At 39.7% G+C, this 13,688-nt stretch overlaps 1 protein-coding gene across 9 annotated transcripts in view; it reads left to right on the top strand.

The window, feature by feature from the left end:
* The window catches only part of CAST (calpastatin), a 128,089-nt gene that overhangs the window by 64,960 nt on the left and 49,441 nt on the right, over positions 1 to 13,688 (top strand). For 5 of the 9 annotated variants that reach the window (XM_045847904.1, XM_045847903.1, XM_045847906.1 and 2 more), the window contains 5 exons: positions 6,761 to 6,820; positions 10,367 to 10,432; positions 11,019 to 11,057; positions 12,410 to 12,466; positions 13,011 to 13,124. In XM_045847904.1, coding sequence (XP_045703860.1) covers positions 6,761 to 6,820; positions 10,367 to 10,432; positions 11,019 to 11,057; positions 12,410 to 12,466; positions 13,011 to 13,124 — 336 coding nt within the window. The remainder of the gene's footprint in view (positions 1 to 6,760; positions 6,821 to 10,366; positions 10,433 to 11,018; positions 11,058 to 12,409; positions 12,467 to 13,010; positions 13,125 to 13,688) is intronic. The other 4 variants (XM_045847908.1, XM_045847907.1, XM_045847912.1 and 1 more) reach the window with 1 other exon arrangement.

Raw genomic sequence — 13,688 nt, 5'->3', positions numbered from 1 at the left:
GGTGGGAAGACGAAGTAGGAATGCTGCCAGTGAGGGGCGGGGAGGAAGCAAGGTCTGGGCTGATTCACTCTCTGTGCTTTCTGAACCAAGCCAGCCAGTGACAGGTGGAGAGATCAAGGTGAGGCTGCTGGGCTTCTGGAGGGGAGGGGTGGGTGGGTTCCTGTAAACCAGATGCAGGTGCCCAGACAGGAGGTGAAAGTCTTCTGGGGGAACAAGCAAGTGAGGGGATGCTGTTATGTAGATGACAGAGAGGTAAGGAGCTGAGGGAATGACTTTTTTGCCAGCCCGATTTAATGGCAGCAGAATGGATGAGTAAGCCTCTAGGACTCCGCCCCTTCCAAGGGAGACTTGAACTCTCCCAACTTGGCCATTTGCCAGGGCCTGTGTGAGGGCTCAGAACTCTCTCCACTGACTTCCAGCCTGGCTGCACAGTTGAAGATGGTCCTAGGTCTTGTATCTCTTTTGTGGGGTCTCACTAGACATCCAGTATAAATAAGAGAAAGCCACAGCGTAACACAGTGTAACCTGCTGTAACACAGTGTAACACAGTGTAACCTGCTGTAAGAGCAGGGGTCAGCAGATTAGTGTACCCAACAGACAGCTCTTTTAGAGGGACCCCATCCGGTGGAGGAGAGAATTCATGACGCAGCTGTGAGATTGCCAGCCTGGGTATGATGCTGGGAATTGGTGAGGTGGGATGGGAGAAGGAGCAGGCCTATTAGGGACTGATTGCAGGGGTTCAGAAGTTATAGTGCCAAGGCTGGCGCTAGTGAGGTACTGTTGAAAGGAAGGGCATGTAGGATTTGGATATTTGGGGAAGAGAAGCATTCAACCAGCCGCTCTTGTGGGAAAACAGTATGAAGGGAGAGATGAGTGAGGTGAGCTCTGGGACAGCGCTGCCTGGAGCAGCTGTTCTGAATTAGGAGTTGGCACGGGACTGGAGCCTGGGATATCTAAAGGCAAGAGAAAGAATTTTTGTGTGATAAGGTGGGCAACAGGAGTCATCGCTGGTGCTACTTTAGAGAGGAGACATGTGCCTGAGAATGACGTCTGGGAAGATTAATTTGGACAAAAAGGGTAAGAGAGTTAGAAGACTGTAGTCTGGGAGACCTTTGCAAAATATTTGTGAAAAAGGAGAACAGTTTCCATTTTCTGGGGGTCTTAAAAGCATACCATCTTTCCCTCATGTCTCTAATCATTTACTGCAGTAAACTTCCAAAATTCTTGCTGTAGCAGGTGAACACATTTAAAGAAATTTTGTTGAATAATGCTGGAAAATAAGATGCTACGTTGGGCCCTGGCTGGCGTAGCTCAGTGGATTGAACTCAGGCTGTGAACCAAAGGGTTGCAGGTTCGATTCCCAGTCAAGGCACATGCCTGGGTTGCAGTTCAGGTCCACAGTGGTGGCCACACCAAGAGGCAACCACACATTGATGTTTCTCTCTCTACCTCCCTCTAAAAATAAATAAATAAATCTTAAAAAAAAGAGGTAACCCTAGTTAAAAAAAAAAGAGGCTACACTGGATAAGTACAGGATTAAATATTTTTTCTAAGCTTCAATTACTATCTTTTACCAGTATTGGCTTATCTTTTATGTAACTTGACAGAACAGCAAGATTATATGTGGGCCTGAAACTTAGCACTCAAACATTTTGTTTTGTCCACGGGATTCTCTTTATACCTCTGATAGGAAACTTAAGTTGTAATGTAAATCGGCTTGATGTCAGTTTATCTCTGTGGACTAGAAACTCTTTCAAGGCTGTGATAGTATCTTATTTGTTGTATATCATCAGCAACACTCATTACCTTTTATTTTTATTTTTTAAATATATTTTATTGATTATGCTATTACAGTTGTCCCTATCTTTCCCCCTTTGCCTTACTCCACCTGGTACCCCCATTCCCTCCGTCAGTCCTTCCCCTTAGTTCATGTCCATGGGTCATGCATTTAAATTCTTCAGCTTCTCCATTTCCTATATTGCACTTAACCTCTCCCTGCCTATTCTGTACCTGCCAATTTGTACTTCCTAATCCCTGTACCTTTCTCCCATTCTCTACCTTCTCCCTTCCAGCTGATAACCCTCCAAGTGATTTCCATATCTATGATTCTGTTTCTGTTCTGCTTATTTGCTTAGATTCAATTGTTGATAGTTATGGATTTGTTGCCATTTTAATGATCATAGTTTTGATGTTCTTAAATAAGTCCTTTTAACATTTCATACAATAATAGTTTGGTAATAAGGAACTCCTTGAGCTTTACCTTGTCTAGGAAGCACTTTATCTGTCCTTCCATACTAAAATGACAACTTTGCTGGATAGAGTAATCTAGGTTGTAGGTCCTTGCTTTTCATTATTTTGAATACTTTGAATGCCAGTCCTTTCTAGCCTGCAAAATTTCTTTTGAGATATCAGCTGACAGTCTTATGGCAACTCATTTGTGGGTAACTATCTGCTTTTCTTTCCCTGCTATTAGGATTCTCTCTATCTTTAACCTTTGGCATTTTAATTTTGGTGAGTCTTGGTGTGGTCCTCTTTGGGTCCAACTTGTTTGGGATTCTCTGAACTTCCTGAACTTGCATGCCTATTTTCTTCACCAAATTAGGGAAGTTTTCTTTCATTATTTTTTCAAATAGGTTTTCAATATTTTTGCTCTTTCTCTTCTCCTTCTGGCACCCCTATGATTGAAATGTTGGTACATTTGAAGATGTCCCAGAGGCTCCTTAGCCCATCTTTGATTTTTGGATTCTTTTTTCTTCTTACTATTCTGATTGAATGTTCTTTTCTTCCTTATGTTTCAGATCATTGATTTGATTCTCCATTTGATCTTTCCATTGTTGGTTCCCTGTAAATTTTTCTTTATTTCACTTAGTGTAAACTTCATTTATGCCTAGGTCTTTTTTATGCTGTTGAAGTACCCAATGAGTTCCTTGCACATCCCAATAACCAGTGTTTTGAACTCTGCATCTGATAGATTTCTTATCTCCATTTTGTTTAGTTCTTTTTCTGGAGTTTTGTTGTCTGCTTTCATTTAGGTCATATTTCTTTGTCTCCTCATTTTGGCAGCCTCCCTGTGTTTGTAACTATGTGTTACATAGAGCTGCTTTGATTACCTTAGTAGCGTGGCCTTGTTGTAGAGAAGTGTACCCACAAGTTGGATGGGGCAGTGTCTTAGGTAACCAATAGGGTGGGGCCACCTGTGTTGGAGTCGCAGCTATGGTTTTGCTGCTCTGTGACTATATGACTCTGTGTGGCAGAGGAACTGGAAAGGGGACAGTGCTGCTGCCTGGCCTCTGGAGTATTGTCCAGGAGGAAGCTGTCCCCCAGCACTCACCCTGATGCCAGATACTTCAGTTTCTCCCCATATGTCACTGGTGCCCTTCCTGCTGCTGCCCTGGTGCTTCAGCCCAGAGGGAGTGCGTCTGCATGAGTCCTAAGTCCATTGCAGGCCCTGTAAGATGAGGCTCCTGAGAATCCCACAGTTTTTTTCTGCCACCCTGACCCTCACTGGTTTTTACAGCCAAAAATTATAGGGACTATAATTTTAATTATAGGACCCTCACCTCTGGTCTGGGTGGTCTGGTATGGGGCTGGGATCCCTTGCTCCTGAGGTATCCCACCTGATTTTTATCTACCACACATGGGTGTGCCACTGCCCATTCTGTGTCTCCATGCATCTCTGCGCCTCCTACCCACCTGGATGAATGTGACTTCTTTAATCCCTCGGTTGTCAGACTTCTATACAGCTTAATTTTCTGATGATTCTGGGTGGTAATTGTTTTTGTAGTTTACTTGTAATTTTTGCTGTGGTTGTGCAAGGAGGTGAATTGTGTTTACCTATGCCTCCATCTTGACCAGAAGTCTCTCATTGTCTTTTAAATAGCAACTGTCAAAGGCATGAGTGAATGGAGAAAGATTACAAAAGTTAGTTTTTCCAGTCTTTGTTACTCTGATTTATATCTTAATTCAGGTTTATAAATGACTAACAATACTATGGGTATTAAGGGACTTGTATGAGTCATTTAGGAAGTAAAGTGTTGTTGTAGCTGCAATTCTGTCTGACAGGTCTAATCCCAATAGAGATATTTTCTTACATTATGAGTGCCGATATTTGTGTTTTAAAATAGGCTGCCTCTTGATCTTAACAGGACTGGCCAAGTGGTAAGTTCTTCAGCAGAGTCACTGGTTTAGAAATCAGGCAGCCTAGGTCCCAGCTTCTGCACATGCAGCTCAGATGGCACCCCCTGGCCTTTTTCCTGTGTGATATCTCCTTATCCTTCAACTGCCACGTAACTGTCACTTCCTCAGCATCACAGTCCTGACTGTCTCCTAAACTAACTCTGGTTTCCTAGTTTGTGTTCTTGTAGGACCCTTTTGAGCACTTACCACAAGTAATCTTTGAAGTGAGTATTCCGTTACTATTATCTCTGATGAGGCAATAACTTTCCCAAGGATAGTGACTTATGGGTTTCAGCACTGTGTTCTCATCACTAAACATAATACTTAGCACTAACTATGTTTGAATTAACCCTTCACATTTTTTAAAAATGTTATTCACACCCATAATTACAAATTCAAACAGTACAAAAGATTTAAAATGAAAGTATATTTAGTCCTTCACAAGAGAAAAAAAGTATTAAGAGTTCCTTGTCTTTAACAGACAGAAGGAAATTGAACAAACTACAGTTGCCTGGAGTTGAATGAATTCACAGTGGGGTGGGCTTGCTTTCCTTATTTCCAGACCCAATGAGGTCGCTTGCCTATTTCAGTTTCAGAATGGTTAGTGCCTTAGTGGTGGGATAGAATTTCCATGGATGGATCTGGGCTGAGAACAGATAGGGCCAAGTCCTTCAGCTAAATTCCCGTGATAATTTTAGCTATTCCTTGTAGATATTACTGTTCTTGGTGGGTCCTTGAAAGTCTTTTTTCTAGGAATAGAGGACTACATCTAGCTATTGCTCAATAAAGTAGTAAAGCATATTGGAAATGCCAGAGATTTGAAGAATGGTTTAATAAATTTGGATGTTTAAAAAATAAATTAATGTTTACTTGAAGATTTGCAGCTGAAAACTCATTTCATGTGGAATGTTTGATCTTTGGTTGTTTTTGTGTCTCAGAATGTACTGAAGGAGTGAGATAGAGCAAAGAGGAACTTTTTGAGTTTGAATAGAAATTTGTACAACCAGTTGTAAGTATGGAAAGACAGGATTATATACACAAGGGAATGTTAATCCCCACAAATTAAAAAAATTCTCAGGGAAAAATGAATATACATATATTTGTCCATTAATTCGATGGGGGGTTTATCTTGGTTCATCTTCCAGTTCTTTATCCTTCAAAAAATGTGAGAGAGACCACTCCATGCCCTGCTATAGGACCGTGTGTGTGTGTGTGTGTGTGTGTGTGTGTGTGTGTTGGAATGGAGGGATGCTCAGTTGGTGCCAAATAGTACCCAGGAATAGTTAAATTCATATGATTATGTTGAAAAAATCAGTATATTAAAGCTTTGGGCTTTTATCTGTAAGCTGTAATTTAACATGTAACCAACATGCTCTGCATTAAGTAAGGTCTGTGGGGAAGGTGATTTTGTTCATGGACCATGGATTGTAGTGGATTCATACAGTCACCTGGAGTAGTAGTGTGGGTAGGTGTATGGGGCAAGGGCACCAGCAGGATGGGCTCATCCTACCTTGAGTCTCAGCCGCTGAGGTGGCTCAGGGCCAGTCACAGAGATGGGGTTCTGGGTATTGCTAGTAAGTCAGCAGCTGTTTAGTGACAGCTGGTTACTTCAAGAGGCAGCTTGTGCCAGATGGAATCCCTGGGCTCCAAAATCTAATGGACTCAAATATTAAGGAGATTTAATGAGCCAGGATTTGAACTCCCAAAGATAGTAATTATCTATTTAGTATTAACCAGTGTATTGCTAGCTAAGTACCAGAGTAGAGCTCAATCCCACGCAAGTATCACATGCATGGCCCACTGCATGGGTGATGAGATTACAGAGGCTGATTTCACCACCACTGTGTCCCCAGGGAAGGTGTCTTAGGGACCATTTGTCCCCTTTTGTCTTCCAGGGAGGAGCATAGATGAGATAGAAAATAGAGCAGTATTGCCTCTGCAGCCCTGTCTCCCACCTTCTCTTCCTTACATTGATACTGAAAGGACAATTCTAGTCCCCTCCAACATCATTCATATGAATGATCATAGCACATCATTCATGTGCTATGAATGATGCATGAGCAATTTAATGAGTACCTACAATGTGCCAGACATTTTACACACATGATCTCAAATACAACCCTGCAAAATAGATACTATAGGTCCCATTTTATATATTAATACTTGGGAAACTGAGATTCAAAGTCACAAAGCTAGTAATTGACAAAGTTGGCATTGGAGCAAAAAAAAGCACAAACAATAATTATAATAGTATTTCCTGAGCCATTATGTATTTATCAGTAATAAACTTAGAAGGTAGTTTTTACCTCTTGAAGAACAATTGAGAAAGGGAAAACCAAAGATCAGAAAATTTAAGTAACTTGCCAAGATTATTTAGTAAGTAGCACATCCAAACTTTGAACCATTTGATCTGGTTACAAAAGATTTTACCCATTGGGCAAAACCATCTACTGGGCTTTGTGGAAGTGGTGCTTTAGACAAAGTAAAAACAGGTAAGTAAGAGAAAGTGTGGGTAAGAGGAGCTGAAGGACAAAGTAGGTCACAGGTTACCTGGAATCAGACTTTCTATTTCTTTCCTTCCTAGGTATCTACTTCCTCTGCATCAACCAGCAAGTCTTCCAGCATGAATCCCACTGAAGCCAAGGTATGAAGAGCCTTCCAGGTCAATGTGGGTGAATGCCTTTAAGTTGATTCATGTAAAGCAAAGTAAATACAGACTAATAGCTGACAGATGAGTTGTCCTAGGAAGCTAATGTTATAGAAGTACACATTTTCTTCCTAATTTTGGGGAGTCATTGAAAACACAGCTTTCCTTTCAATATTTACCTCAAATGTCATCAATACACTTCTGCATTGTTTTAGGATATCTAGAAAAAAGGTCACCCAAAGTTGTTGTGTGTTTTTTTTTTTTTTTGGTCCTAGATGTGAGAGAGGTTTTTATTTCTAAGATAATCTAAGTGCATTTCTCTGAATGTAAACAAGAATACAAATTCTTAACTCGTGACTAAAATTATTTGATTATTATAGTCATTTAATATTAAATATAAGAATGAGAAATGAACTAAGTGAACATAGAAGTGCAACAGATACTGGTTATTTCAAATGCTTTCCAAATTTTATTTCTGAAATTTAAGTTGTGTGGGGCACCATATTACTGATAAAAGTTTGTTGAGCTCTGTTTGGGATTTATTCTAATAATTATTTTTTTGGAATTTCAGAAGAAAAAAAAAAGGAATGTCCTGCAGAGTTGGCCAAAGCTGCCTCAAAGCCTCTCCCTTAGTTACCAAGTCTCCAGCTCTGTTTATTGGGGATATTCTTGGGTGGAGGTTTAAACAGGGAGTCTTTTCAAGAGGCTCTCAACTAATTCTTGTGAAGCAATATTCTTTAATGCCTCTAAGAGCTACCCCAATTCCATGATTATTACGTTGCTTTTATTTAAAATCCCTGTGATGCTTTTGCTTTCTCCATTTTATTTTGCTATCCCAGTGGAACCCTACACCAAAATTCAGTTCTGTACCATAATGTAGTCCTATTGAGGGATCCTGTGGCCTCATTTTGAACTGCTTTTAAAGGACATTGCAAATATCTCGAAAGACACAGTCTGAATCTAAGCTCTTATAAATGTCATTTGAATTTTTAAATTTATTTTTAATCTAAAATTGTTATTTAATATTTTATATTTATATTGATTTCTTATTTTCAAAATATACATGTTCAGATTCATAGTATTAGCTGTCACTACTTATTTATATGAGCCCTAATCTTTGAAAATTAAAAATTTGCTAATCTCAGTCTTAAAATAATCTTAAAACTATCATAGAAGAGTCTACCAAAAAACAGTTCTCGTTGACCTTAGAGTCTGTGAAAACTTAACAAAGTACAGAGAAAGGAGAGCCAGGAAGAAGGACGTCCTTTGTGTCATATTGGTTTGCGTTTGACCCATTGCCTGGTTCTAGTCCATCCTGAAACTCTCAGCTCGAGGACTGACGCCTATGTCCAGTGTGCCCTGTTGTCCAGAGCAGTGTCAGCCACCACTTCAGCCATCGCTAAGTGCTAAACATGAGATTCCTACCAGTTATGGACCTGGAAGAAGGGAAGGGGAGAGGAGAGTAGGAGAGGTAAGAGAGGGAGAGAAAAATGAGATGCAAGTGGTGCAGTACCACCAGCAGCTGACTCGGGACCACTTGTGGCCCCACTTCTCTTTCCTCAGTGGATTTTAATCACACTGATCTCATTAATCGTCTTTGTGTGCCTCTGATGTTTGGCTCGTAACATTTTTACTAACCTCCTCTTAGAGATTTTTGTGAACTTCATGAGTATATTTCCCCAAGTATTGTGAGCTTTTAGAGAAAAGATGTTTATTTAAGATAATACCTGCAGCAATTCCTTGTCACGTTCTGCACCTTTCAGATGAAAGTCAGTTTAGCTCTAAAGGGAGTGTAACATGTTTGGATTTCAGAGCTCTCTCTCTCTCTCTCTCTTACCCCCGGCACAGGAGAGTTGGTAGGCACAATGCAGTGAATGAGGTGGAAGTTCAGATTATTTCCAATCATATTATCAGGATGAGCTACGTAAAAGGATTATGAGGTGTGGACACTGGAGCCAGATGGCCTTGCTCAGAATCTTAGTCCCCACCAGCTGTGATGTTGGAAAACTCCTCTTTGCTTTGGTTGCAGTTTGGAGGGAATGAAAATAGTCACAAGACTGTGTGAAGAAACAAACATACATATTGGACAGTGCCTGTCCTAGATAACTTAGAAAATCTTTACTTCTGCTGGTAACCAGTAGGAGCAGGCAGGTACTCTGGAGACAATGCCCTGACTGAGAACTCCATGGCTGTCCTCAGAGAGTTACTTAACCTCTGTGTGCCTCAATTTCTTATCCATGAAATACAGATGATGATGATGATGGTGGTGATACCTATCTCATAGGACTATTATGGGGATGGAGTTGGCACATGTGAAGTTTAGAATAGTCCTGGTCCTAACAGGTGATCAGTAAGCACTAGGTATCATTGTCATCACTATTTTGATCAGCACCCACCACCAGAAATAAATTTAGAAAATGTTTTAGTGACTACTGATGAAAATGTACATTTTGTTATAAGCTGCTTGTATCTGTGAGTGTATATTCTTAATTGTATTTTAGAGTTCTTCCAGGCAAAATCTTGATGCCAAAATAGAAGCTATTAATAGACTGAAACCACTACAATACCAGCTTGATTATTTTCCTTGTCAATCATTTAAACAATTACATTTGTATAAACTCAGAAAAGCATAGTAACACATATGGAAACTCATTAACAAAGGTCCAGTTTGAAAGGATCCAAAATTTAAAATTTCTTTAAAATATTTCTCGGACCATAAACTGGTTTTCTTCCCAAAGCTACAAGGGCCTGTTTTGTGCAGAACATGTATATCTTTATCACTGAAGCATAAGATGCAATAAATTAAGAGGATATTTGGCATACTCTTTTCAGAAAATAGAATAAAAAGTAAAAGTTTGTGTTAATATCACCAAACAGATAAAAGGGAAATGACAGGAAGTATTTGGCCTAATTTTTAATCTATTACTTTGAAAAGTTCATAAAATGTTTGCCTATGTTTTATTCTTGTTTCCATATCTTGCATTCATGGGTGTATTTAAGGAATTTTCTGACATAGTTTACATTTGTTTGGGTAAAACTCTGTGGAATACTCCACTGAAAATCCTAAATCACAACCAGCCCTTCAGAAGTATTCCTAGAACTTTAGATTAGATCTGTAGATTTTTATTGTAAAATAAGAATACGCTCACTGTTTACAAAATTGTTGTAAGACCATGTTGCAGAAAATTACAGAAAAACTTGGACAGCATCTGTGGCTGCTCCTTTGAACGTAACCAACATATTGCTCAAGCGGCCTTTACAGGGAGGAGGATGGGGAAGGAGAGGGATTCGAAGTTAATTTTATTAATGGGAATCTTACAGATTTTCTACCACCCAAAAGAATAAATCCAAACTGAAATATTTGCTTAAGACTTTAAAATATAAGTGCCTATAACATCATGGAGTTATATCTGCCTGCACAGAATAAATGTATCACATGAGTAGAATGGGTCTTGAGAGAAACATTTTGGGCCTATTTATACCTGGTACTTGTTTGACTGCCAGATAAATAAAACCACACCTGGGGCTGTGCTCTTACATTAGGCCATTCCAGTCAGCAAAGAGGTGAAAGGACTGCATCCTCCTAATAGGAAAAGACACAAAAGACAGGTGATGTGGTTCATTGTACTGGTCACGTTAGCTGCTCAGCATGTGCTAATTGCAGTTCACAATCTTCTGTAACTCTCTGACCCGCCACAGACTTTCTGGGGGGCTTTATCACCATTGCCCACATTCTGGCACTAAAAATAAATCTCACTGCTGTCTGTGGCCTCGGTTCTGTCACCATCCCATCGCTTCACACTGTCAGCTGAAACGTATGATGACCACTTCACACATACAGGGATTGACCATGCTCGTGTGGCTTTGCAGGATGAGGGTTTTTATTTCATTTTGCTTATGTATTAGCTACAGTGTTCATAGAAATAAATCTTTACATGTCTTTGACGGACATAGGAAAAAGTAAGATGTAAATTGGTACCTAAATTATAAGCGCAGACTATTAATTAATATGCTTAAGTGTTTATCTAAATGGTTACAATTCCAAGCAAAGTATAATAATCCTAACTTATAACATTTACATTTATAAATATATCAAAATCATCTTTTTTTTAGCTTCCTTAGTTGAAGAAAATCTATAATAAGCTTTGTAAATGATGTCCATTTTTCCTTCCTTTCTTTTTCTTCCTGAATTTAGGCTGTAAAAACAGAACCTGAGAAGTTACAATCAACTAAGGTAAGTGATTAAAGTCAACTATGAGTTATTTGGATTCTTTGCCATAATAATGATTAACCAACTTCCTCCTTTGGTGGTACTGAATGGTTAAAAGGATTTTAGTCAGCTAATTTATTTTTTGCATGATATTATAGAGCATATGTAAAGTAATTATAACATTAAATTTATATAGTTAAAATTAATGAATGCTATTTTATAAATAAAAATTTATATTTCAGAAAGAATTTTGTTCAAATCTATATTTTTATATTGTTTAAAAATAAGCGACAGGAACAAAGATGGAGAGCAAAGGGTAGTGAGTATCCAGTTACTTTAATGATGAGCTGTCCAGAATAACTATGTCTGTTGAATCTAGCACCTAGCTAAGTTAAAGATGGGAGTCTTTCCCTAGAGGCCGCTGGCTTAATCTTGACAGTCTTATCTTGGTTGGTGGAACCAGTTACTCAGGAGACAGTTCTGACTTTCCCTTGGGAATAGCTTTTCAGGCTTTCTTGACTCAGGGCTGTCTAGACTGAAAGCCAATCTGTGTGCCCCAGGGTGTCTGCAGCCAGGGCCAGTGTTTTTCTTCAATCGGGTGCTCCTCTGTATTTCTTTCAATCATGCTTAAGCAAGTACTCTGATAAAACCACAAGGTTTCCTGTGGGAAAGCACAGAGATGCTTCTGGCTCCAGTACTTTAAGTGCAGGCAAGGGTGTGGTCACCAGGGTGAGAGCCTAGGCTTATCTGATTGTGTGTCTGGTGTCCTGGCAGCCCTGGGGTGATGGTGACTCCATAGTCCACTCCAGGGGAAGAATTCAGCAGTCAGGTGGAGGCTGTCTTTTACTTTATATGTAAATACTTTGGTTACTACCTGATTTCCAGAGCACCGGGTTTCAAGGTTCTTCTGTACTTGTAACATGGAAAAGACTATGTAAATCATTCAATTGAAGAGAAAATGCAGTTTTCTTTATCTCCTGTAAGAGGATATTTAAAAAATTTAGTTTCTAGAGTAGGGTCCTCTTTCCACAAACTCAGTGGTCACAGCGATCACTCGGTGTCTCTGTGGACAGACCTGCAGTTACTGAAAGATCTGCATGAGTTATGAAAAACAGCCAATACTTTACAGAGATGTACCTACCTGAAAAAACTATTCTAGGTGAAAAACTAAATTTTTCGTTATTCTCCTGATAACTGCCATTATCAGACTGTTGGTGGGATTGCTGCTGACCATGCAGCAACACCTACCGCTCTAACTGGGTCATTTTCCAGAGAGGTGGAGTGGTCAAATAGGGAGTGTTGCTCCTGAGCCTATTTGGAAATATGAAAACAATGAAATCCAATGTGATTGAGATTTTATCTTTTGAAATTGACAGCCACCTGTGATTCATGAGAAACAACCTCCAGAAGTAAAGCCAAAGGAACACACAGAGGTAAACAATCACCATTAGGACTTGATATTATAAGGCAAAACCTTTTGCGTGTGTGAGTGAAAAATATGAAACCCTCATCATTCAAGACTTAAGTCCCTGGAGGGATCAACTTGTAAATTATATGATTATATAACCATTATACTGTATACCTGAAACTAATATAAAATAATATTGAATACCCACTGTAACTGAGAAATTTTAACAAATGTAAATTGCTATAGAAACAAGTCCAGTGAGGATCACTCACTGGTGTTTTGGTTTTTGGTTTGTTTGGTTTTTGTTTTTGGCTAAATTGGTGCCACCATGTGGCAGTAACAGTATTTGCAGTTTACTGGTGATTCTTGCTGAATTTCAGCAGAAGGATTTGCATTATTTCAAATTTTGTACCTAACGTGAAATTTTATCACATTTATATTATACCAATTTAAAATTAGCACAATTCAAAACTGCATAAAACACAACTGTTGTGAATACTTTCTACTCGATTGAGAAAAATATCTATATTTGCCATCTTCTTAACAACATGGTGTGTGTGTGTTTTCAGCCCAAAAGCCTACCAAAACATGCATCAGATACAGAAAGCAAGCATGCACACAAACAAAAAGCAGTTTCCAGATCAAGTGAGCAGCCAACACCAGAGAACTCAACCAAAGCAACGGTAAATAAATCAGACTAATAGCTGGGAAATGCTGAATCAATCAGGGAGTAAGGGGCAGGTCCTCTCTCTCCACTGACATGTGGTAGTGAATCTGCAGACCTGTGACGAATGTATCTTGTATTGTAATGGTTTGGGGCTATCATTTTACTGGTTTGCAATTAGCCTTGTGGAATTGTGGGCCTATGGAAGGCCTGAGAAGAGTACCAGAGGAGTCCAGGGGATGTTCTGTCCAGCCTTCCCCTGCCCAGCAGTGCCCAGTCACAACAGCAGGGCCCCAGGCTCCATGCCTCACGGGCGGGAGCGTGGGATTGAGGCTGCCCCTGTCCTCGTGGGCTGTGGGGACACACACGCCCTGCATGGCCTGCCATTTACATGGAGTTCTTACACAGTTTTTAGAGTCTTGATCTAGAAGAGATGAACTCATAGAGCCAAATGTCGGAAATAGATTCAATATTTCTAGAGCTACTGGGGGCCAACTAGCTATTAGAAGAATAAACAAACATAAGAGGAACTTTTTTATTGAGAACTCTTGGAAGACAAGCACTAGGCCAGCTTAACAACGTA

The sequence above is a fragment of the Phyllostomus hastatus genome, unplaced genomic scaffold (genome assembly GCF_019186645.2).
Source record: "Phyllostomus hastatus isolate PE091 unplaced genomic scaffold, TTU_PhHast_1.1 phas_contig_58, whole genome shotgun sequence".
Lineage (NCBI taxonomy): Eukaryota > Metazoa > Chordata > Mammalia > Chiroptera > Phyllostomidae > Phyllostomus > Phyllostomus hastatus.
Note: the sequence above shows the minus strand (reverse complement) of the source record. Positions and strands in the feature narration are given on the sequence as shown.